At 38.0% G+C, this 27,500-nt stretch overlaps 2 protein-coding genes across 51 annotated transcripts in view; one reads left to right on the top strand and one right to left on the bottom strand.

Annotated features, from left to right (window-relative positions):
* Positions 1–11,644, bottom strand: part of LOC106875650 (bifunctional 3'-phosphoadenosine 5'-phosphosulfate synthase) — an 83,175-nt gene extending 71,531 nt beyond the window's left edge. The window contains exon 1 of the mRNA XM_089345057.1: positions 11,560–11,644. Within this exon, the coding sequence (XP_089201183.1) occupies positions 11,560–11,586 (27 nt within the window). The 5' untranslated portion in view covers positions 11,587–11,644. The remainder of the gene's footprint in view (positions 1–11,559) is intronic.
* LOC106876145 (cleavage and polyadenylation specificity factor subunit 6) overlaps positions 6,688–27,500 on the top strand; it is a 70,838-nt gene continuing 50,025 nt past the window's right edge. For 14 of the 50 annotated variants that reach the window (XM_089345023.1, XM_089345024.1, XM_089345020.1 and 11 more), the window contains exons 1-8: positions 6,688–6,763; positions 12,924–12,998; positions 15,496–15,582; positions 18,474–18,578; positions 19,073–19,176; positions 20,693–20,859; positions 21,661–21,840; positions 26,204–26,245. In XM_089345023.1, coding sequence (XP_089201149.1) covers positions 6,707–6,763; positions 12,924–12,998; positions 15,496–15,582; positions 18,474–18,578; positions 19,073–19,176; positions 20,693–20,859; positions 21,661–21,840; positions 26,204–26,245 — 817 coding nt within the window. In that variant the 5' untranslated portion in view covers positions 6,688–6,706. Of the gene's footprint in view, positions 6,797–12,923; positions 12,999–15,495; positions 15,583–18,473; positions 18,579–19,072; positions 19,177–20,692; positions 20,860–21,660; positions 21,841–26,203; positions 26,246–27,500 lie in introns of all 50 variants that reach the window. The other 36 variants (XM_089345032.1, XM_089345033.1, XM_089345029.1 and 33 more) reach the window with 7 other exon arrangements.

Genomic DNA, 27,500 nt, shown 5'->3' with positions numbered 1-27,500 from the left:
CGGTCAAATGGTATTTTTTTACGTGCCACCTGCATATATATATATATATATATGTATATATACACACACAGGGTGTCCACAAAGTCCGGGTACATGGGGATTAACACATACTTTAAGAAATTATTATTTTTTTTATATTTAATCGTTTATGTTATTTTATTTACTCCATGTACCCACATGGGGATTAACACATACTTCAAGAAATTATTATTTCTTATATTTAATTGTTTCTGTTATGATTTTATTTACTCCATGTACCCAGACTTTGTGGACACCCTGTATATATAGCCCAATGCCCTAACCACTGAGCCATATATTGTCCCTTATGTCTGGGACTCTGTTCAGCATATTGTGCTGCATCCATTTTGCAGTCTGCGTCTCATCAGGTACATCCCTAGATAAAGTTGTGTCTCACTAAAGATCTTGGGTGTTGGCTGCCATCTTGTTATATGTCTGTCTAGTTGGGGAATGTATGAAATGCAAACGAGACTGCAGAAACACAAAATTCGGATCTTTTTTAAAACGGGGGCCACATTTTTCATTAATGTTTTACGTAGTGTTTTTGGTACGGAAAGACTTTCAAACTTCGTATACTTATCTATTTTGTGTTATAGAACAGAAGAATATTTTTGTATTCGAATTTATTTCATGTAAAAAATTGTCTTATTTCGATAATTTCAACCAATCACTGACAAGTATTCAGTTGTTTATCTTTACTCCTTTGGCTGATTAAGCGATGTAAAGCGTATTTAATCTCCATACCTTCGTTTTATTTGCTTTTTTCATTTTAAATTTGCTTTAACCCTAACCCTAACCCTAGGGTTAGGGTTAGAGGGTTAGGGTTAGGGTTAATTGTTTCAGAATCGTTTGTTTATGTAGTCGGCACTTAATGTATATCGGCTGAATGGACGTCAGTGATTGGTTGAAATTACAGAAATACGACAACTTTAACATGGAATAATTTATGGATTTCTTTTTTTTTTAAGAAGACTAAGAGAAAAAGATGTTTTATATGACACATTCTACCAGTGTTCCAAGTTTCAAAGTGTTTCGTTAATGAAAAATGTGGCCGCCGTTTTAAAAAAGATCCCAAAATTCAAATATGAATGTGGAAATTTCGCATTCCTGTTTCGATAAAATGACCTTAATCAGTTTTTGCTTTCATAACTGCTTAGAAGAAAAAAGAAAATAGAAGAAAAGAAAGGAAAAAGAAAACAAATTTATTTGTTTGACTAAGAAAACAAATACTTATTCAAACAGTTTTGTGTACATACATATACATACACACACATATATCCTACACACATTCATATATACGCTCTCACACACTTACACCTACTCGCACACTTGTCTATAAGTGTATATATATATAATTATCCAACCCTTTTTGTGTGCACAGTCTGTGACAGACCATGTCTGTCCTTGGCTGGCCTCAAATCTCACCTGCGAACCCATGGAAAACAAACCTCATCCAGCTATTCTGATTATATGTCTGTGCACACGTTTGAATGTGGTGTGTGCCAAAGGGTTTGCAAATCCAATGGGGGTCTTAAAAGACATGTTAGGATCCACAATGAGCAGAACTTACTTGCAGGTATTGGTAGTGCAAATCAGAGGTGCAATCTGTGTGGGTGTTTTTTCAAAACACTGTCTGGTTTAAAAAGCCACATCAGACGCCATGAAAGGGCTAAGGTGTAGGTGCAGGAGGTGGTCAAACTCTGTTTAAGGAGTAGACAACCACCATGTATATATATATATGTATATGTATATATATATATCATTTACTCATTTATTATTTGTATTATATATATATATAATGTCATACCGGCCATGACGAAGGGAAATAGCCCTGAAACTCGAGTCGCCTTTATATATTTATATTTATATATTTATATATTTGATCCTTTATATTGAACACTCAATATTTCATCTACATTCAATACTTTCTTTCATGGTGCCATCCATTTTTATGTTATTTTATTTTATATTGTATATTGTATATCATATTATATATTGTATATTCCATATTCTATACTCCACATTGGTTCTGCAGGAATATAAATAAAACATAAAAAACAGAGTGTTGGAACTCTTTTAAACTAAATAATATATTCCTCTATACACAATCATACAAAAAACCCCACCTTTTTTGTATTTATTTTTACTCGCATATATATATATATATATATATATATATATATATATATATATATATATTTACACTCCTTCACACAGATATAAATATACATACACACATACACACGCTCACACCTACATATGACTTCCTAACCACACAGGCACACACGCACACATGCAGGCACATGCACACATCTACATATACATGTGTGACACTCACACTCACACATACATTCATGTATGCAGACACACACACACATGCATATACCCACACACATATGTACATATATCTGTACACGCACACACACACACACATACACATATACAGAAGTCTGTGTTCCCATTTAGATTTATGCTTCTCCACTTCCTTGCCCCTCCCTCAATTATTTGCTATTATTTGTCGGTACATTTTACTTACACACAGCTGCATTGTAAGATTACACATCTATATATGATATAACAAGATTTAGTTGAATGACGTACTTAAAGTTGAGGCACCTGGTTAGGTGCCATTGATTTTAAATCATTTAAAATGTCCTCGATTGTAAAATTCAGATATTCATCTGAAGAAAATGTTTTTTTATAATGATGTCATAATGATGTAATGTACTCATTTATCAATTAGAAAATTAATTAGAAATAGGTGTAATGAATTGACACCTGTCCATCAATTGTTATGTGTATATATATATATATATATATATATATATATATATATATGTATATATGTATATATGTATATATATATATATATATATGTATATATGTATATATATATATATATATATATATATATATATATATATATATATATATATATATATATATATATACAAATAAAAGGGTAAAGGAATATTAATTTATTAACAAATTAATGATTAATAATTTTTACCAAGCACTTCGGTATGTAGACACCATTATCGGTGAAGAACTTATTTAAAAGTTCTTATAAATTTATAAACATAGTTAAGGGATCAGCTATTTCTGAACTTCGGTATGTGGTGAAGCAACTGTTGCTAATCCCTTAACTATAATTATATATATATATATATATATATATATATATATATATATATATATATAAATATATATATATATGATATTAGGGATAAAAATCCAAATTTACAGGTAAAAACTCAATTAAATTCAATTTATTAAAAATTAAAATTAAATTAAGTTTCACAGTATAAAAGATATTATCATTATCATTATCGTATGATATTTACTTTGTATTATATTATACTCATTTATTGTGCTTTTACTAATTAATTTTTCTATATGTGACAGTGGATTTTCATTGATGGGTTCATGAACCTTGGTTCTTTTCCCTAAAACTATATATATATATATATATATATAAATACACCAATACCATTTGTTAAGCAGTGGTGGAGAACAAACACAGACACAAAGACACACACACATAGATATGTACATACATATATATATATGACGGGCTTCTTTCAGTTTCTGTCTACGAAATCCACTCACAAGGCTTTGGTGGGCCCAAGGCTAGAGTAGAAGACACTTGCTCAAGGTGCCATGCAGTGGCACTGAACTGAAAAGCATGTGGCTGAGGAAGCAAGCTTCTTTCCACACAGCCACACCTATGCCTCTATATGGTCGCAATTCACTGAGATTTTATCTATGTCATCCGAAAAATCTGATCAGTTAAGACTTCATGTGGAACTGGCTCCAACAGTAATTTCATTTTTGGTGTGCATCTTTCCGAGCCAAACCACCTCTATAGATTCAGCACATCTGAGCCACTACCAGCAGACAGTGAACAGAAGACATCAGTCTGGATGCCGGAGGCAGCAGCTGACTAAAGCACTGTGACCACCCAAAAACAATGGACAAACAGCAACAGCAACACACAATGACCTGCCAACACCAGTCCAAGAACAATAATTTCCAAACTATAAGGCAGCAAGCTGGCAGAAATGTTAGCACGCCAGGTGAAATGCTTGGCGGTATTTCATCTGTTTTTACATTCTGAGTTCAAATTCCACCGAGGTCAACCCTTTTTGGGTTGATAAATTAAGTACCAGTTGTGTACTGGGGTTGATCTAATTGACTGGCCTTCTCCCCCCAAATTTTAGGCCTGGTTCCTAGAGTAAAAAAGAATAATTTCCAAACTATATTAATTGTTTGTTGTTTGTAGTTATATCAACATTTTATTTTTGTTTATGAAAAATTTTTTTATCAAAAATCTCAAATGGATTTCAGTGTATTTTATCGTAACAAATTTATTATTTTTTGAGGAATGTCATGTTTGAAACTGTCTTGCATTTTGATCTAGGATATATGTGTGTGTGTGTGTGTGTGTGTGTATGTGTGTAAATTCAGGACTATCTCAAGTATGTAAAGACTTATTGTAATGTGGTCAAAGATATTTGTGTGGGTGTTTGACCGTTTTTCTGTGGAAATCAGATATACCCGTTCAAAATTCTTTTACCCTTAACTGCAGAAAGCAGTTTTATATATATACCAATCTATCTTTTGTTGAGGAATGTCTTGTTGGAATCTGTTCTCTGTTAAAATATGTCACGCCTAATGAAGCAACATGGCTTGCAGAAAATACCAGTTCAATTTTTTGATAAGATACTTAACACCATTACTGGAATAACTTTGAAATTTTATTTTACAGTTAAAGGGTTAATCACAAATAACACTAAATATGGCCCTTCTAATTGCTCCAAATGTTGGTCCTTACAATCACCAGTGATCTCTTCTGATGAAAGCATTTCATTAAAATATCCCAATGTTTGGTACCCTACTGACCAGGGGTTAACAACAACAGCAACTATAGCCGCTAATACTAACTACAGTACTATACATTAGATAATGTAGTCCTAGATACACTATGTCTCAATAAAAGACAGGGTGGACAAAGCTGGAGCATCTTTGCTCACAGATCTGACTGGATCAGGAATGGTCACGGGTGGATTTTACATCGAATTTGAAAAATAACGGAAAATATATACATTAAATTCTATTAAATGGCGATCTTTTCCGTAAAAAGTGTTGAAGAGAAACAGGGAAACGATGTCATAACAGCGAAAGACATACAGAGAGAGCGATTTATTTTGAAAGGTTTAGGGTTAGGGTTTGGGTTAGGTTTACGGTTAGGGTTTGCGTTAGGGAATTCCCTCCCTAACCGTAACCCTGACACTGAAACCCTAACCCCAACACCGGGTGTTACGGAAAAGGCCGATCTTTGGTAAAGATCGCTGAAGACACTTTTTACGGAAAAGGTCGATATTTAGGAACTCGTACCGAAAGATCACCGGGGCGGGTGCTTGTCAATCACATGGAACCCCAGTTCTTGACTGTTATCTATCTTATCGGCCCCGAGAAGATGGAAGGTGAGATAGACCTCGGCGGAATTAGTACTCAGAGCATAAAGACAGCATTTGGCCGCCGCGGTAACGACTCTACCAGCTCTCCACCTTAAACATTATTAATATAAATTTTATAATTACGTAAACATGAAATTAAATTAAATAATTATATTTTATTTATAGAGAATTTCTTTGTTGAGAGAAATGACATCGATTTGGTGATTTATTTTATTGCCAAATCTTTCTATATGTAAAAATGTAGTCTGGTGTGTCGTTTCCTTCATTTCAAATGATAAACTCTGTGATTTGATGCAGATTTAGCTACTATTTCTAGTATGTTGAGCGACCATGTAAAGGTTGTGTAAGGCAAAAGAGTTGTCAGTTACTGTACAGCTCGTAATTTCTTTGTTTCACCAACAGACGGCGTGACAGCGAACGACCTTCTGTTTGCTTTGTTTGTAATGAAAGGGGAAGCGGAGGAGGAGAAGGAGAAAGACGTAAGAAATATAAAGAGGACAACACAGGAGGGGAGAAGGAGAGAAAGAAGAAAGAGAAGTAAGAGGAAGTGGAGGTAAAGAGAGTGAGAAGTAGGAGCGAGTGAAGACAGAATAATAAATACAGGGAGGAGGAGGGAAATTTAGAAGAGGAGAGGAGAAAGAGGGATAGAAGAAATAGAATTAGAATTTAAGAGGAGGTGGAGGAGGAGGAACGAGAGATAAACGAATAAGAAAGTAAGAGGAGGAGGAAATAAAGAGAGTAAAAGAATAATGAAGTAGAGGAGGAGGAGGCAGTAAAGAGAGGAGAAGACAAAGAACGAAGATTCTGAGTAGCGAGTTGTCTTCCCTTAGCTCCCTCACATTCTCTTTTTCACTCCGTTTTACTTTTACTCTTTCTAAATGTCACTCACTAGTTTCTATTACTTACACTCTGTTTCTCTTTCTGACTCCTCCTCTCTCTAATTGCTATACTTTTCTTCCGTTGTATTACAAGCCTACTCTTTCTACAACTCACTCACTTTGTTGTCTTACTACTTTTTTTTTTATTTATTTCTCACTCCTGCAACTCTCTCACTTTCTCTCTCCTAAACCTAGATGTCGCTTCTCGGAGACCCAAATAAAAATGACAAACGAACACAATAAGATAAATAAATAAAAAATAAAAAAAGAACAAAAAAAACAAAACCTAAAACAGTAAATAAAACAAAAACAAACAAAAAGAGAGGGAAAATGGCTGAAGGAGTCGATATTGATCTTTACGACAACTTGGAGGAGGATTTCAACCAGGTAGGGCGCTTCCTTTCGATGGAGATGTCACTAGTGAGTGATTGTACACTAAATACTAATTGTATTTCGTGTTTGTTTGGTGAAATGTGTCTGTAAATGAGGTTAATTAATGAAAAATAGAGGACCTATGATGGCGCACTGCCGGCCTCATACGCCATCTTGACTCTCTAATCACACACTTGCTTCGCGTATTTATTAATATGTAACCCTCAATGGACATAAATACACACCGTATTTTATTCTTCTGCTTAATATATGTCTCCGTAACCGTATCTAGAATATTTTCCTAGCATCTCTATATACATCCTGCACGCAACTTTGTGTATATATATATATATATGTATAATAAATGCACTTTAGCAATGTGTGTGTGTGTGTGTATATATAGCAATGTATGTGTGTGTATATATATATATAGCAATGTATGTGTGTGTATATATATATATAGCAATGTATGTGTGTGTGTATATGATTATATTTAATTATACATATACTGACTTGGCTCGTATGTATTTATATGCGTGATTAACTGGCACAATCTATACACTCATTTTTTCCCCTATTCTTTAAAATATATATGCATGTACTTACGCTACGCGCAACTTGCTTTATATATATATATATATATGTATATATATATATATATATATATATATATATAAACATGAATGCATACATACAATACAAAATAGGAATTTGTATTTACCAAAAAATGGATATATGTATACAGTTATATTCACACATTTTGTGTTTGTTCGATTAATGGGTAAAATCTACACACTTCCTTATTCTTTCGTTTACACGCATTATACAAACTATACACAACATGCTATATATATATATATATATATATATATATATATATATATATATATACATTGGAAGGTTTGGAGGTGATGTACAGGAATTATATCATAGAAAAAAAATTAAGGTACTCAGAAATCTGGATGGTTGTACATTTACAGATTTTTATTAATAATTATATATATACATATATATTTATATATATGCACACACACACACACACGGATGTATACTTGTATGAATGCATTGTTCTAATATCTATATTTGAAAGATCGTCTATATTTGTATATACACACTTCGATTTATATATATATATATATATATGATTTAATATGTATACACCGATTTTCCTCTTTATACAACACGCATATATATATATATATATATATATATATATATATATATATATATATATATATATATATATATATATATATACGTACACACGTATGTAAATATACATACACGCTTCGTGTATCTATAACACTGAATGTGCATAGACAAAGTAACGTGTGTGTGTATGTTGATACACACACACACACACACATATATATATATTGTAATTGGCTTACACTGCGCGCAACTTGCTCTATATATACTTGCTTGATCTGTACACATGAACTTTCTCCAAAAATTTATATGCACGATTTAGCTTTCTCGAAATATTCTTATATATATATATATATATATATATATATAGGCGTAGCTTGCTTACAAACCACATGGTTCTGGGTTCAGTCCCACTGCGTGGCACCTTGGGCAAGTGTCTTCTACTATAGCCTCGGGCCGACCAAAGCCTTGTGAGTGGATTTGCTAGACGGAAACTGAAAGAAGCCCGTAGTATATATGTATATATATATATATATATATATATATATGTGTATGTTTGTGTGTCTGTGTTTGTCCCCCTAGCATTACTTGACAACCGATGCTGGTGTGTTTACGTCCCCGTAACTTAGCGGTTCGGCAAAACGAGACCGATAGAATAAGTACTAGGCTGACAAAAAATAAGTCCTGAGGTCGATTTGATCGACTAAAGGCGGTGCTCCAGCATGGCCGCAGTCAAATGATTGAAACAAGTAAAAGAGTATATATGTGTGTGTGCGTGTTTATGTATGTTTGTGTGTATGCATGCATGTGTGTTTATATAGATATGTTTAAATTTGTACTTTACAAAAATATAGAGTGACCCATAAAACTAATTTAAAATTGATTTTATCATAACTGAACACACACACACACATATCAAATAGTAAAATAAACCCCCCCAAAACAATGAATTTTGTATTAAGATCCGTTTCCTTCTACTTCAAATTTTTCAGAGAGTACGTTGTTATAAATTATGGCTTTGTCGTTGTTTGAAAACGTCCATTTATTGCTGTGTGCGTGTATATATGTATATATATATATATATATACACAGATATATGAAGCGATTATATCTATAGGCAGCGTGAAACGAAGTGTATGCGTGTAAGTTTGTAACGAAGCAGAGAGTGAAACAAGAATTTTATATGTACGTGTATGTATGTATGTATAGATATGTGTGTATATACACGTGAATAAACGAAGCCAGTGCGCGTAGAAGCAATGTGAAAGAAAAAGTGTATACATATATAGGCTTATATATATATATAGTATATATGTATATAAACAGCATGAACCTCTCTCTCTATATATACACATATATATATCGTTTGTAGAAAACAAATCCGGAGAATGAGCACTAGATCTTATGCCAACGGGTTTAGGGTGTGACGATACGCCGTTAGGCCAAACCCTTTATGGACGAGAGATCCAGTGTAACCTCATATATACACACACACACACACACACAATTACAACTGTGTGTGTATGTAGACAGCAGTATACGTGCATGTGTGCGTGTATGTAGACAGCAGTGTGCTTGTGTATATACTCTCTTTTTTACTTGTTTCAGTCATTTGACTGCGGCCATGCTGGAGCACCGCCTTTAGTCGAGCAAATCGATCCCAGGACTTATTCTTTGTAGGCCTAGTACTTATTCTATCGGTCTCTTTTTGCCGAACCGCTAAGTTACGGGGACGTAAACACACCAGAATGGTTGTCAAGCGGTGGTGGGGGACAAACATAGACACACAAACACAAACACACACATATATATACATATATACGACGGGCTTCTTTCAGTTTCCGTCTACCAAATCCACTCACAAGGCTTTGGTCGGCCCGAGGCTATAGTAGGACACTTGCCCAAGGTGCCACGCAGTGGGAATGAACCCGGAACCATGTGGTTGGTAAGCAAGCTACTTACCACACAGCCACTCCTGCGCCGTGTGTATAGTTATATTGTGTGTGAATATGTATGTATATATAGCTATATGTGTCTGTGTAATATGTTCATACAGGGTATTTGGGCTAAATGCTAAATTTGAGGAAATCCAAACACAATATCGCATTCAAGAAGAAATGTATTTTAAAAACTGAAAAAAATCTCAACTAGATTATGGCTGGGAGATAATTTACCCAAAGCAGCCATCTTCAGCTTCCACTATGTCCTCAAGATGGCTCCAGAACCCGGAATAGCATTGAGATAATTTACCCAAAGCAGCCATCTTCAGCTTCCACTATGTCCTCAAGATGGCTCCAGAACCCGGAATAGCATTGAGATAAGTTACCCAAAGCAGCCATCTTCAGCTTCCACTATGTCCTCAAGATGACTCCAGAACCCGGAATAGCATTCCTCAGTGTATCTCTGGAAAAGATCTTTGACACCTGCCTGATCTTGGCCACCAGCTCAGCCCTGTTGTTGCAGGCAGAACGGTTGGGTGTCTTTTTCAGCTGCACACCGTAAGTAATCCATGGGATTACAATCAGGGATTAGTAGGTCAGATATAGTCCCTTTAACTGCTGAAGGGTCAAAGATGGTGCCCCCCAACTTGCCCCACAATCCATTCACGAGATACTGCAAGGGATCAACCCTCAGAAAATTCCTGTTATTTTGTATTGCTTTAACTTCTCTGTTCAATTATTGGGCTGCACCCATATTTATTATATTTCAAGAGGTTCTACTGCAAAGTGTGTGTACACGTGGCATGATCTGTCGTTGAAAGGAGATGTTGATAACAGCAAACAGGTTCTTAATGAAATGACTGCATAAGAATTGTGTTTTGTGTGAATGAAATATATATGAAAGTCCTCATGAATAAAAACTACATACCCAGAATTGTTCTAGATGTCTAGAATGAGATTTGTCTGTTGCAAGAAAAGAATTAGCCAATGTGGGTGAGTGTGTATGCATGTGTGTTTTTCTGTGTATATGAATTGCATATACTTGCGTGTAAATCTATGTGTGTATATATGAGGGCACATGGCTTACTGGTTAGGCATACAGCTTAGTGTTTCAATTGCAATTTCATTCGTGGTTTCAATTTCTAGACCAGGTAGCGCGTTGTGTTCTTGAGCAAAACTCCTCGTCTCATTGCTCTGTGGTCACTTTGACACCTGACACGTGGTACACTGCACCTATTCAGATAATGTTAATTTGATGGACAGAGTGAGCTAATGCGCGACATGACATTTGATCACTATAAACATAGCATTTGTGCAGGTTTTTCAGCAAAAAGCTGAATGCTCAAACATTGTTGTAAGGATGGGAGCAACTAAAAGAGGTTAAGGCTAGGATTTGCACTCTGACCTTGTAAAACCCTTCCCGACAATGACTACTCAAAACAGACCCATGGACTGGAAGGTTGTCACCTGAGTGGTACAAAGATGTCATCCGCTAGGAGTGGTGGGCAATCACCGACAAATGGGGGATGCTGTTACAGCACATGCCCCCATACTACTACTGTTAACTTAGCAGTTCAGCAAAGGAGACTGAGAGAATAGGTAATAGACTAAAAAAACAAAAGAAAGGACTGGGATTGATTTGGTCAAATAAACCCTCCAAGTCGGTGCCCCAGCATGGCTGCGGTCCAATGACTGAAACAAGTAAAAGATCTGTAGACATACGTGTGAGAGGCTTCTTTCAGTTTCCATTTCCTAATTCTTCTGAAGAGGCTCTGGTTGGACTGAGGTTTTATTAGAAGGTAGTTGCCTAAGGTATAATGCAGTACAACTGTTTTCTCTTCCTGGTGAAAAAAATGTATGTATGTGTGTGTTTGTATGTATGTATGTGTGTATTTGCATGTATGTGTTTATGTATGGGCGTGTGTTTGTGTATTTCTGAACTCAATGTACTTTTGCTTCCTGGTTGCTCTAACAGCCACCTGTGGGTGTGTGTGTATGTATGTGTGTAACACTGATCGTTCTAAATAAATGTGTAGACATGCAAACACCTGGGTGTGATTAGATCTGTCTGCATCCCCCACTAGATTTCCACACAGTGCTGCATGTTTGCGGCAGACACCTGCTACTATGAGGTGTCTCTCACCCACTCCATACCTGTTTACATCCTCGCCAACCATAATTAACTCTTGGTTGTTTGTCATGTGACTGTTTTTTTGCCTCTGTCAAATCATTTGACTGGGTGTGTTTGTCAGCCAGCTGTTCTGGGTGTCTGCTTGCACTCAGCTTTCAGTCTGCTTTTGTGGTTATGTTTCATTGAGTGTGTTAATGCAGGCATGTGTGTGTGTGTGTACATATGTATATATATATATATATATATATATATATATAATATAAAATAATAAATCCCCAAAAACAAAGAACAAGCACAAAAAAACAACAACACGAGGACGTGGTACTTCTAAAGTATTAGCAGACTCTCAGGGAAGGAAAGAAAGGTGGTTTTATTTTTCGAGCAGATGCTCTTCTTCAGAAACAGGAAACAGATACATATGCACACACAAACACACCCACATATCTCCCTCTCTTACTTTCTCTCTCTCTCATATATTGTTGTTAGCACTCCGTCGCTTACGACGTCGAGGGTTCCAGTTGATCCGATCAACGGAACAGCCTGCTCATGAAATTAACATGCAAGTGGCTGAGCACTCCACAGACGCGTGTACCCTTAATGTAGTTCTCTGGGATATTCTGCGTGACAAGGCTGACCCTTTGAATTACAGGCACAACAGAAACAGGAAGTAAGAGTGAGAGAAATATTGGGTAAAAATTACCCTTAGAGACTGGAAAATTTGGTCAGCAAATGGTTATGGAACTTGAACCCACATCCCTTGAGAAACTGCTGGAGTGCTTTACCATTAAGCTAAACTGCTTGCTGTTGTCTTGAGGGATGTCGGTTTGAGTCCCATGGCTTTTGAGAGATTTTTCTGCTTTGTAAGGGTAATTTACCCAGTATTTCTGCAGTTGAATTATATTTGAAAGCAAACCGGGTTACCGTTGAAACGAAATTATTCCATTTGTTGTTGCAGGATGCTGATTATAACCACGATAGCGATTTATATGATGACGTCATCACAGCACCAGCCTCTCAGGACGACATGGATGTACGTTGATGTATAGTTTGTCTATTGCTGTTGTTGTCATGTTTTGTAGCATGTCTTCGTCTTTGATAGGTGTTAATTTTTTCTCGATTAATTTGTTAACGAGTACTCATCCACTGCTAATGTTATTTTTAGTTAATTTTCTATTTGATTGAGATTTCGGTGGGGTTTAACCCTTTTTGATACCAGTCTGCCCCAAGAGCACCCCCTGGTCTGGTGATACAAACTTCCCTGTTTTGAAGTGATCTAAGTTAAGACCTTCCATCATCAAAATTTTTTAATTTATGTTCCAAATGTAAACTTAATAATGAAGTTATTTTAGTAAATTCTTTGTTATTTCCGAAAATTAATTAAAACAAAGGCAGCATATTTTAGCAGAACTATGGTAACAAAAGGGTTGAAGTGATCTAAATTAAAATCTTCCGTCGAAATATCATGTTAATTTATGTTCCAAACACCAGCTGAATAAGGATAAAGTTATTTTATTTAATTCTTTATTTCAAAGAAATAATTGAAACAAGGTTAAGATATTTCAGTAGAAATATAGTAACCAAAGGGTTAGAGTGATCTAAATTAACACCCCCCATCAAAATTTCGTATTAATTTATGTTATAAACACCAGTTTAATCATGATTTCAAATTTTGGCACAAGACCATCAAGTTCGAGGGAGAGATTATACCCAGATTTCGTCTTAAATTATTCACACTCTGTCATGTGTGCACACTGACGTCACCCATCCAGCAAAACAGTCAAACAGATTTTCACAGAAGATGGGAAACAAAGGACACTTACTTCATCAACCCCAAAAGAATGAAAGACAAATCAGATTGCAGTGGAATTTGAACCTAGAATGTAGAGACGGTTGAAATGCTGCTATGCATTTTGGCTGGCATGGTAACAATTCTGCCAACTTGCCACCTTAATAATTCTTTTATATACCCAGGCCTATTCCCCATTTTTTTTAAGGAGGGGGTAGCCACAACAAGTCATACACCACACATTCCATTCATTTCCCAGCTCAAAGAGGCGAGCCCTATTCTATGCTTGGGTCAAGGCATAGAACGCAACCCTCAATATTAGCAGTGGGGCCTGACAGCATATGCTGGTTTCCCCTGCTGCATCATGCTGGTTCCATACCCCCTTCGAGCAGCATCAGATTCCCTCATCTGTCCACAAACTCTCCAAGCTTTCCTAATAAGCTTTGCTCCCTTAATATTTTTGTTTCTAATAATAATAGTAATAATTAAAATGGCTTCAAATTTTGGCACCAGGTCATCAATTTTAGTGGTGGGGTTAAAATTATATTAATTATATTTTTTAACCCTTTAGCATTCAGATTACTTAATGAAATGTAATGCTTATTTATTCACAGTGTTTTCAAATAATCATGTATTTTCTCATAGCTTCAAGATTTCAATGATGTGACTGTTTATTTTTAGAATGACATTGTAGGGTAGGTGTGAGAGGCTAGATCTGGCCAGTTTGAGCATAAAACAAGAATATTTGGACTGGACATGGCCAGCTTACATGCTAAAGGGTTAATATTATAAAACTAGATGTGAATGGAATTTTAATAGAAGATTGGCCTCTTGTGCGGGTGGCACATAAAATACACCATTTTGAGCGTGGCCGTTGCCAGTATCGCCTGACTGGCCTTCGTGCGGGTGACACATAAAAGCACCCACTACACTCTCGGAGTGGTTGGTGTTAGGAAGGGCATCAAGCTGTAGAAACTTTGCCAAATCAGATTGGAGCCTGGTGTAGCCTTCGGGCTCCACCAGTCCTCAGTCAAATCGTCCAACCCATGCTAGCATGGAAAGCGGACGTTAAACGATGATGATGATGATTAAAACTAACTTTACTTTTTGTCCTTCTAGGGTTAATAAAATAAAGTAGCAGTGATATACTGGGGTACATTTAACCCTGTATCATCCAGATTACTCCATCAAAATGCAATGTTTATATTGCAATATTTTGAATTAATCATGCATTGTCTGATAGCTTCAAAACTTCAATTATGTGATAATTTATTCATAGAAGGACATTTTAGGATAGGTGCAAGGGGCCCGATCTGATTAATTCAAAGCATAAGACAGGTCGAGTATTTTGGCTGGTTTTAAAGACTAAAGGGTTAGACTGCATTTTTCATTAGTCAAATCTAGACCATTTTTTATTCCCCATTACACACTTACTATTGTTGTTGTTGTCATCCATGTCATTGTTGTCTCCTACAATCTCGTCATCGTCATCCTCGTCGTCAATATTCAACAGCATCTGTGCCTTGTCTTCTTGTCCTCCTCCTCGCTCGCTACGTCTCCCTTTTCAATCCATTATCATGCTTATTGTATCTTTGGCTTTTGATGTTGTTCTTTTAGTAATCGCAGTAGTAGTAGTAGTAGTAGTAGATGTTCTGTCCATCCATGTTTCCTTCTACACATCTTATTATTATCTTCTCTCTCTCTATCTCTACTCTCTCTCTCTCTCTCGCCCTCTGCACAGCTCTATTCCCACGGCGTCGACCCTGAATCTTCCCAGGACACGCGAGATCACGACCGCGCTTCTTCCGTGTATTTTGCCAGGAACAGAGTAAGTAGACAGGGAGAGAGACACACAGACACACTTGAAGTCCTACCACATAAACCCAGGCACACACATTCCATGAGGTCCACCAGTTGTGTCTCTTCGGTTCATTTATTATATATGTGTGCGTGTTTATATATACTTGTGGATGTGTATGTGTGTGTGTATTTATTGTGTGTGGCTTAGTGTAAAAGCTATAAGACGTGACAAGTAAATCATAGAAACCAAGTTCCCCCAAACTATGATGGTCTTTGGGTTCGTGGCTTAGTGGTTAGGCTGTTGGACTCTTGATTGTAAGATTGTGGTTTCGATTCCTGGATCGGGCGATGCATCGTGTCCCTGAACAAAACACTTCATTTCACGTTGCTCCAATCCCCTCATTCGATTCCTGGATCGGGCGATGCATCGTGTCCCTGAACAAAACACTTCATTTCACGTTGCTGCAGTCCCCTCAGCTGGCAAAAATGAGTATCCCTGGGATGGCCCAGCATCCCATCCAGGTGGGGAATATAATACCATGAAATCAGGAAACCGGCCCTTATGAATCGGTATGACCCGAGAAGGTAATTTAATCTTTTTTATTGGAGGCGCATGACTCAGTTGTTAGGGTAATCGACTGATGGTCGTAAGATTGTAGTTTCAATTCCTGGACCAGGTGATGTGGTTGTGTTCTTGAGCAAAACACTTTATTTCATATTGCCCCGGTCCACTCAGCTGGAAAAAACAAGTAATCCTGCGACCGACTGGCATCCCGTCCAAGTGGGAATATACATGCCTAGAAATCTGGGAACTGACCCTTATGAATTTTGTATGTGAGGGGGAAGTGGGGGTTACGGTTGCAGAGGACATGCCTGTTTGTATGGATGACCACGATGTGTGTGTGCTATATATGTGTATGCCTATTGTATGTGTTAGTGTGTCCTGGTTTTGACATGGTGGCCCTGTGCCAAAATTATTATTATTATTATTATTATTACTAGTATTAGTTAGGCAGTGACTTGGCAGAATCGTTAGCACGCTGGACAAGATGCTTAGCAGTATTTTGCTTGTTGGTACGTTCTGAGTTCAAGTTCCGCCAAGGTTGACTTTACCTTTCATCCTTTCGGGGTCGATGAATTAAGTACCAGGTGAGAACTGGGGTCGATGTAATCGGCTATACCCCTCCCCCAAATTTCAGGCCTTGTGCCTATACTAGGAATTATTATTATTATTATTATTATTATTATTATTATTATTATTATTATTATTATTATCATTGTTATTATTATTATCATTGTTATTATTATTATCATTGTTATTATTATTATCATTGTTATTATTATTATCATTGTTATTATTATTATCATTATTATTATTATTATCATTATTATTATTATTATTATCATTATTATTATTATTACTATTATTACTATTATTATTATTACTATTATTATTATTACTATTATTACTATTATTATTAAGTAGCGGGATGTAGTCTGTCTTTATGTTCTGAGTTCAAATTCTGTTGAGGTCGACTTTACCTTTCATCTTTACGGGGTTGATGAAATAAGTACCAGTGTTACACTGGGGTCGATGCAATTGACTCATCCCCTCTCCCCAAAATTGCCGGCCTTGGGTAAAAATTTGAAACTATTATTATTATTATTATTGAGTGAGAGGGCAGTGCAGGCCATTAAAATGATACTGGGGTAAAATATACATATGAAGCCCAGTGTACCCATCATGACTACCCGTCTGATAAGGGTACACCAGACACATGCATCACAACCATATGTACGCGACATGGTGATCTCATATCAAGATAAACAGCGCATGACCTCGCAGGTGGGGGCCCAGTTAGAATTTTCTTCAGGTCAGGTAGCACATCCCACTCAAAAGGTCCCTGAATAAGGGTTGTTTAAGGATGTTGAACAAGACAACCATATTTCCAGAAGTGAATTATTCGAATCCCAAAGAATTCCTCTCAACACATGGCTATGATGCTCCCCCACTACTTCTGCTCATGATCAGAGATGCACATATCGTCAACCACTAAGGGTCATGCTCAACTGGTTAAGGTCAAACAACTGACAAGCAAATCTGTAGTATTGAGCAGAATATTTGCTGTAGCCCATCTTTTTATACCAAGACAAAACAATGTACATGATAACACTTCCAATCACTTAAGATCAGAAGCCATGAGAGCCAATGCCTGGTACTGCATCAGGGCATTATTATTATTATTATTATTATTATTATTATTATTATTATTATTATTATTATTAAGGCAAGCTGGCAGAATTGTTAGAACGTCAGGCAAAATGCGGAATGGTTCATCCATTTTTTTATGTTCTGTGTTCAGATTCTGCCGAGGTAGGCTTTGCCTAGCATGCTAACAATCCTGCCAGTTTGCCACCTTATGATGATGATGATAATAATAATAATAATAACAATAATAATAATGATAATCTTTTCTGTTCTAGGTACAAGGCCTGAAATTTTTGGGGAGGAGACTTAGTCGATTACATCGACTCCAGTGTTTCATTGGCACTTAATCTGTCGACCCTGAAAGGGTGAAGGGCAAAGTCGACCTTGGTGGAATTTGAACTCAGAACATAAAGGACAAAATGCTGCTAAGCATTTTGCCTGGTGTGTTAATGATTCTGCCAGCTCACCACCTTAATAATAATAATAATAATAATGATGATGATGGAGACAAAATTGCATAAGGGTAAACAGCTAATACCATAAAAATAAAAATAAGGTGAAATAGTGAATCATTAAACCTAGCAGTTTGGATTTTCTAGGGCTTTCAATAAGCCTGGGGTCATATTGATCCCATGATACAAGTTAGGGTTAAACTTCCATCACCCTACAAAATTGTTTTGAAATGATTCTAAGTATGTTTTCTTTTGCAGCACGGAGAATTGCGTCATGACGCTAAATCCGGTTCTTCGGCCCCTATAATGCCTGCAAACTATACTGGCAAAAGGGTCAGTCTGTATGTTGGAAACCTCACTTGGGTAAGTCCTATCACTATCATCATCATCATCATCATTTAAAAGCTGTTTTCCATGCTGGCATGGTTTCTACAGCTGGATGCCCTTCCTAATGCCAACCACTCCGAGAGTGTAGTGGGTGCGTTTAACGTGGCACCAGCACTGGTATCGATTCTATTGTGGTGGGCAGGGCTTTTTGAGTACAGCAATGCGCCAGATATCTCAGTCCTTGGTCATCTCCTTTGTATATATATATATATATATATTACAATGGGCTTCTTTCAGTTTCTGTCTTCTGAATCCATTCACGAGGTTTTGGCCAGCCCAAGGCCACAGTAGAAGGCACTGGCTCAAGGTGCCATGCAGCAGGCCTGAACCGAGAACAATGTGATTGAGAAATCAGCTTCTTACCATACAGCTACGACTGCAATTATATATTTAGTATTTTGTTTTGTTTGTGTTTATCCCACCCAAGAATTCATGTTGTTATTTATCCTGAATATTTGATATTATTTCAGTGGACAACTGACCAAGATTTAACGGACATTATTGCTTCGATCGGAGTCCCAGACTTGCTAGAAATTAAATTCTATGAAAACAGAGCCAATGGCCAATCCAAGGGGTAACGTTTGTTTTGTTTTGTTTTTCTTTTATTCTTTCACGTGTTTCAGTCATTCGAATGCGGCCATACTGGAGCACCACCTCGAAGTGTTTTTGTCAAACAATTTGACCCCAGGGCTTATTTTTAAAGCCTAATACTTATTCTGTCTGTCTCTTTGCCAAACCACTAAGTTATGGGGACAGAAGCACACCAACATACCAAATCCATGTACAAGGCTGTGGTTGGCTTGATGCTGTAGTAGAAGTCACTTGGCCAAAGTACCACCCAGTGGGACTGAACCTATAACCATGTGGTTGAGACAGCCCCTTGAAGGGTTTAGTCGACCCCATTATTTATTTAAGTCTATTACTTATTCTGTCAGCCTCTTTTGCTAAACAGCTAATTTATGGGGATATAAACAAACCAACAACAGTTATCAAGTACTTTTGGTAGGGGACAAACACACACACACACTCACACACCACCACCACCACTACTATAATCATTTAGTGTCCGTTTTCCATGCTGGCATGGGTTGGACAGTTTGACTGGAGCCGGTACGGTCAGGTGCTGCGTCTGGCTTCATTGTCTTGTTCTGGCATGGTATCTCTGGCTGGATGCCCTTCCTAATGCCAACCCCTTTACAGAGTGTACTTGGTGCATTTTACATGGCACTGGCATCAGTGCTTTTTTTTTTTTTGTAGCACCAGTACCAGTGCTTTTGACATGGCATCAACTCCAGTGCTTCTTCTGTGGTGGAAGGGTTTTGAGTGTCGCAAAGTGCCAGATGTCCCAGTCATTAGTCACCTCTTTCATAAGGCTCAGTGTCTTGAGATCGGCCTTCAGTACTTTGTCCCATGTCTTTCTGGGTCTCACCCTTCTACAAGTTCCATCCACTATATTAAGACACAGGTCGTGTGTCGTGTAGCCAGCTGGAGACGATAGTGGAAGACACTTGCCCAAGGTGCCACGTAGTAGGAGTGAACATGGAAGTAACCTTCTAAGCAAACAGCCATGCCTGCACCTAGGTGTGTGTGTGAGAGAAGGTGCATGGCTCAGTGGTTAGAGCGTCGGGCTCACAATCGTGAGGTAGTGAGTTTGATTCTTGGACCAGGCTGTATGTTATGTTCTTGAGCAAGATACTTTATTTGCCTTGGATAACATCAGTGGTGTGGAGAGTGGACGCTGGTATGCATGGGTAACTGCTGGTCTTCCATAATTAACCTTGCCCAGACTTGTACCCTGGAGGGGATCTTTCTAGGTGCAATCCCATGGTCATTCATGACCGAAGGGGTTTTTACCCTTTACCCTATGTACATATAATAGTGTGGAGAGTGGACGCTGGTATGCATGGGTGACTGCTGGTCTTCCATAAAACAACCTTGCCTGGACCGGACTTGTGCCTTGGAGGGGAACTTTCTAGGTGCAATCCCATGGTCATTCATGACCGAAGGGGGTGGGTCTTTACCCTTTGTCCTTTTATGTATGTATCTATGTACACTGCCTCCGCTCATTCCATTGTTTTTGCGCGTTTCAGTTTTGCTGTGGTTGCCGTTGGCTCTGAGGCATCGTCTCGAATCATCTTCGACAAATTACCCAAGAAGAAGATCCATAGTCAAACCCCGATAGTGACCCACTGCAACCGAACGTCCTTAAACCAGTTTGAGGCCCAAGCCAGGAAAGGGGAACCACCGCCGCCAACAGGTAGTAGTACATTGGGTTCTTTCTTTCTTTCTTTTTAAGCTTTTAGTATTTAGATTTCTTTGTCATATGTAATGCTTAATTATTTTATTCACATTCGTCATCATCGTCATCGTTATTAACATCCGCCTTCTATGCTGGTATGGGTTGGACGGTTTGACATAGAGCTAACCAGGTAGAAGACTGCACCATGCTTTGCTGTCTGTTTTGGCATACTCTTTTAACTCTTTTACTTGTTTCAGTCTTTTGACTGTGGCCATGCTGGAGCACCGCCTTTAGTCGAGCAACTCGACCCCAGGACTAGAATGAGTACTAGGCTTCCAAAGAATAAGTCCTGGGGTCGATTTGCTCGACTAAAGGCGGTGCTCCAGCATGGCCGCAGTCAAATGACTGAAACGAGTAAAAGAGAGAGAGTATATATATACACACACACACATACATATATAATTATTCTATGTCTGTTTTCTGTGCTGGCATGGGTTGGATGGTTTGACAAGCGCTGGTGAGTTCAGGCGCTGCACCAGGTTCCATAGTCTATTTTGGCTTGGTTTCTGTGGCTGGATGCCCTTCCTAATGCCAACCACTTCACAGAGTGTACTGGGTGCTTTTTACATGGCACCAGCACCCACACCAATTCTTTCCGTGGCACTTTGGTCTTAAGGATCTCAATTCTGTTGTGGTGGGCAGGTCAATGATTGAAAGCAGTAAAAGACAAGACAGCTAGATAGATAGATAGATAGCCAGATATCTCTGATTCCATGTGTTGCGAGCAGCCCTTACATACATTCTCTTTCAATTTTTTAGCCAAAGAGCCAAACAGCAAACCTGCGGAGAGGGGGCCGAGTGGGAGTAGCAGTGGAAACAGAAGGGAATCCAGCCGGTATGTCTCCCGCAACTCTCGCACCAGTCAATCTTCGCCGCAACAGGGGCCTCCTGGTCCTCCAGGACCTCCCCCCTCTGGACCACCGCCACCACCATACAATGGTAAGATATTTCATTGAAGTTCTTTTAACCGACCTACCCCCACCCCTCCCCTGACTGCGCATTTTTTTTTTCTCATGTTTCTAAATGGAATGGTGTGGCCCCTTCACCCGTTTCCGAACTGCAGGGGTGAAACTAATCAGTCTCCCATTGCTGCCCCTTGTCCTCCTACTCTTCCTCCTCTCTCTCCTCTTCTCTTTCTGGACCCAGCATTTCGCTTTCACCTTGTTTTTCACTATACTGACTGCAAAGCTAAACTTCAGACAATAACCTTGCCTCCCCCATGCTCCCTTATTTGGTGTGGATTTGAGGGTCAAAATAGAGGGGACAGGGTGAGTATAATTTATATACATATTGGGAACATCTGTCTGCAGTTTTAGCAGACTTTAAGGAGCATATCTACCACTTCAGGGAACATATTGGTTGCTTAGAGAGAAAGAGAGTTCTAGCTGCTTTAGGGGATGTTGCAGCTGTTTTAGGGATTGTATCAACTGCTTTAAGGAACCTACCAATTGGTCTAGGGGACATACTGGCTGTTCTAGGGGTCATATCAGCTGCTTTAGGGAACATACCAACTGGTCTAGGGGACATATCGGCTGCTTGAGGGGAATATACTGGCTGTTCTAGGGGTCATGTAAGCTGCTTGAGAGGAATATACTGGCTGTTCTAGGGGTTGTATCAACTGGTTTAGGGGACATACCGGCTGCTTGAGGGGAATATGCTGGCTGCTCTAGGGGTCGTATCAGCTGCTTTAGGGAACATACCAACTGGTCTAGGGGACATACCGGCTGCTTGAGGGGAATATACTGGCTGTTCTAGGGGTTGTATCAGCTGCTTTAGGGAACATACCAACTGGTCTAGGGGACATACCGGCTGCTTGAGGGGAATATACTGGCTGTTCTAGGGGTTGTATCAGCTGCTTTAGGGAACATACCAACTGGTCTAGGGGACATACCGGCTGCTTGAGGTGAATATACTGGCTGTTCTAGGGGTTGTATCAGCTGCTTTAGGGAACATACCAACTGGTCTAGGGGACATACCGGCTGCTTGAGGGGAATATACTGGCTGTTCTAGGGGTTGTATCAGCTGCTTTAGGGAACATACCAACTGGTCTAGGGGACATATCGGCTGCTTTAAGGAACATTCATTCCAACTACATTAAGAGTTGTGCCAACTATGTTTGGGTTCATAGAGGCTAATTTTGATGTATTGGCTGTTTTAGGGGACATACTGGCAATATTAAGGAATGCATTGGCTATTGTAGGGAGCACATGAACAAAATTGGTGAATTAATTTTTAACCCTTTAATTACCATATTTCTATTGAAATACATGGTTTTTGTTTCAATTAATTTTGAAAATAATGAACTTAGGAAAATAACTTTTCTTATAGTAAAGTAACCTGATAATTGGAATGTTAATTAACGTGGAATTTTGATGAAAGGTTTTAATTTAGATCACTTTTACCAAAAAAAGAAGAGAAAAAAAATAGGGACTTTGTATCATAGAACCAAGACTGATCTCAGGCAGATTAATACTGAAAGGGTCAAAAATGCAGTGAATGGATTATTGGAACTGCTGATGTTATTCTTCATAAGTAACATTGATGATGATGAAATAGCAGCCAAATCTCCCTCAAATCCTACCATACTTAGTTAAGCCGTTCGCACCATGTAGAACATTGACTGTCGTCAACTTTACCCTACTGTTTTTGACCCTGGGTTGTCTTTTCTGCCCATCTCAGTTGGATTGTCTTGAACTAGTGTCAGGGCCACAACCTCAGTCTGGGCATTGGTCTCCTGCCCTGAAGGAAGGTCTTTCCTAGGTCTTGGTGGTTTTAAATTTTCGTCAGCCCTTCCGTAATTCTAATTTATTTTTTTGCCAAGTAGAATTGATGTCACTTATGTAAACGCATTTTCCTTCTTGGAAGAGGTGGTCCATATTAGTCTGGCCTCTGTCCTTTGACCTGTCCTGCATGGGAGGTCTTAGAAGCTTGCACTCCTCTAACATAGTCCTCAGGGTCACACAAACCACCACCCTAAAGGCTGGGCCTTGTAATAAAATCATACCTTCATGTCTTTAACCCTTTAGCATTTAATTCAATCATGTCCAGCCGAAACAGTCTACCTGTTTTCTGTTAAAACTGACCAGATTCAACTTCTCACACCTACCCGGCAATGTCATCCTAAAAATAAGCAAACACACCATTGAGATCTTGAAGTTATAAGATGATGTATGATTATTTCAAAACAATGTGAATAAATTGGTTAAATAACATTTCAACAAAGAAATCTGAATGCTAAAGGGTTAAAAAAAAAATTAATATTTTAAATGCCCACATCTCATTCACTTTCTCATGCAATCTTACAAATCACCCACCCTCTTCTACTCAGCTGGTACCCTGTGGGGCCTCCTGGGTACTTTATTGCTATTATATGTGTCTTGCAGCTTCTACCGATCATTCTCTCCCCTCTCCACAATTCCCTCCCCCATCCCCCACCTTGTACCGGATGTGAGTAGCCATGCTGATCCCTTTTCAGGAATCTGCTCTGCTCCTCCCATCTCTCTCTTGTAGTAAATCTCCTTATCGTTTAGCATGATGCTGACACACATCCCCCCTGGGGCTTGTGGTCCTGTGAACTGCATGGCGACCTCAATAGTGCAGGTGCCATGCAGAAAAAAGCACCCAGCCCCTGCTGTAAAAGTGGTTGGAATTCAGAAGGGATTCGGCCATAGAAGCTCTGCCAAAGGGGACACTGGAGCATGGTGCAATCCTTGGACCCGACCACTCTTGTCATGCCAGCATTGAATGTGGACATATGATGATGATGATGATGCATCACCATATTTTCTCCAGTATTTGATCTTGAGTATAATGCAGCCTCAACTTTCTGTACCGAAAGACAATGTAGTTAGCCTTGTTTTTATATCCCTTTAGAATGTCGGATCCTTCTCCAGTTCTCCTCTCTATCATCTGCAACACTCTTTTCACTCTCTTGCGTTTCCACCTATCCACCAATCCTTTCTGTTTCTCTGTCTTTATTCTCAGTCTTGTGCTCACCTTGTACGCTGAAGGTGCACCCCTCACCGTATCTTTCTCTAGCTGAGGTAACGATAAATCTCTTCTACAGCAAGACATCTGTTCTTATCCCTCTATCGTAATATAAGCTCCCAACGCCTCGCATACAGCCACCCATCCTTATATAATACGGAGTAGCCATGTATCTCCTCTACATCAGAACACCTGTCCCTGTCTCTCTATTTACGTTCTGAGTTCAAATTCTACTGGGGTTGACTTTCATCCCTTTGTTGTCGATAAAATAAGTTCCAGTTGTAATTGACTAACCTTTTCCCCTCAAATTTCGGGCCTTGTGCTTATAGTAGAAAAGATTATTATTAGTAGTAGTAGTAGAAATAGAGCAGCAAGCTGGCAAAACCGTTAGCACGCTGGGTGAAAGGCTTAGCGGTAGTTTGTCCGTCCTTATGTTCTGAGTTCAAATTCCATTGAGTTTGACTTTGCCTTTCATCCTTTTGGGGGTCGATAAATTAAGTACCAGTGAAAGACTGGGGTCGATGTAATCGACAAGCTCCCTGCCCCCAAATTTCAGGCCTTGTGCCTTTAGTAGAAAGGATAATTATTATTATTATTATTATTATTATTATTATTATTATTAAGATGGTAAGCTGGCAGAATCATGGTAATTCATCTGTTACTACATTCTGAGTTCAAATTCCGCCACGTTCGACTTGGTACTTATTTCTTTCGGGGTCGATGAAATAAGTACCAGTTGAACACTGGGGTTAATGTAATCGACTTATCCCCTCCTCCCAAAAAATAGCTGCCCCTGTAGCAAAATTTGATGCCATTATTATTACTATTATTATTATTATTAGTCAAATTCTACCAATGTTGACTTAGCTTTATATCCTTTTGGGGTTGATAAGGTCCAGCTTAGCACCAGGGACGATATAATTCACTAACAGCTTTCTACTAAAATTACCGGCCTTGTGCCAAAATTTGAAACTTTTATTATTATTATTATTATTTGCTTTATAAGGAATATGTTACGCTCTCTCTCTCTCTCTCTCTCTCTCTCTCTCTCTCTCTCGTCTTGGTATAAAATTGTTATGTTAAATACTATTGCTACTACTACTACTACTACTACTACTACTAATAATAATAATTCCACACTTTATTATTATTAGTAGTAATATCATTAATATTTTATAACCCATCTATTACATAATTTCTAAGGTATAACATAAAAGTATTATAAAATGTATATAGTGAATAATAATAATAATAATAATAATAATAACAATAATAATACCAAAAAAAATATGTGATATTTGTTCCTGTCTTGCAGCGTTCAAACATTTGAAGAGAGCGTACTCTACCTTTAGGCTCAGTAAGTTTAACCGATTACAGGGGTGTATAAAACTTGAATTTTCATATTTTTAAAGCATTTAAAAAAAAGTACATATATATATATATATACATATATATATACATATATATATATATACATATATATATACATATATATATATAAATATATATATATATATATATGTATATGTATATATATATGGTTTGTTAATGTTTACCCAATTAATTTTTGATTATCGTAATTGAATAAAAAAACCTTTGTATTAACAATCATGTCACAACATCGAAACGATACGTTTCTTCTGCATCCGCCCCCGCCTCCTCTTTTCTTGCTGCTGGCATCCTGTCTTTTTAATTTAATTTAACGAGAGAATGTCATAGATAATGGTTAGTCACTTCTTCAGCGGTTAACGAGGAGAGCTTTTTTTTTATATAATTGCTCGACCTACAAGAAATAGTGGCCAAGTGTCCCTCAAATCATACACTACAAATGATAGAAAAAATCATTCAATTTGCAAGAAACAACAGCCAAATGTCCCTGAAGCCTTACTGTACGGTTGATAGAAAAATTGTTCCACCTACAAGAAATAGTAGCCAAGTCTCCCTCGAATCATACCTTACAGTTGATAGAAAAATCCTTCAATCTGCAAGAAATAGCAGCCAAATGTCCATCAAATCATACTCCACAACAAATAGCCAAATGCCACTCAAATCACACCCTACCATTAATAATGAAATCAGTTAACCTACAAAAAATAGCTGCCAAATGTCATTGAAATCGTATTCTACCATTTAATAGGAAAATTGCACTACCTACAAGAAATAGCAGCCAAATGTTCCTCAGATCACATCTACCTTCAATAACAAAGTTGCTCAACCTACAAGAAATAGCAGCCAATGCCCCTAAAATTACACCATACCATTAATAGTGAATTGGTAGACTTGTTAGAGTAAGGAACAGAATTCCTTGTGGCATTTTTTTTCAAATTCTGCATTCTGAGTTCAAATCACACTGAGGTCGACTTTACATTTTATTTTGGGCTGGGGTAGGGCAGTAAAAATGACAAAAACAACCTATGCCGAGCCTGAACTAAGAAGGTCAGACAGGGTGCCTTGCTGCTTCTGTTCTGGCTCTTTGTGTTTTGAGTTCAAATACTGCCATGACCTACCTGGGTGATGGACCTAATCTGTTGCCCAGTTCAGGCACAATCATGCCTGTGTGATTAAGAAGCTTGCTTACCAGCTTTGTGATCTTGGGTTCAGTCTCACAATGC

The sequence above is a fragment of the Octopus bimaculoides genome, chromosome 29, assembly GCF_046866305.1.
Source record: "Octopus bimaculoides isolate indiv1 chromosome 29, ASM4686630v1, whole genome shotgun sequence".
Lineage (NCBI taxonomy): Eukaryota > Metazoa > Mollusca > Cephalopoda > Octopoda > Octopodidae > Octopus > Octopus bimaculoides.
Note: the sequence above shows the minus strand (reverse complement) of the source record. Positions and strands in the feature narration are given on the sequence as shown.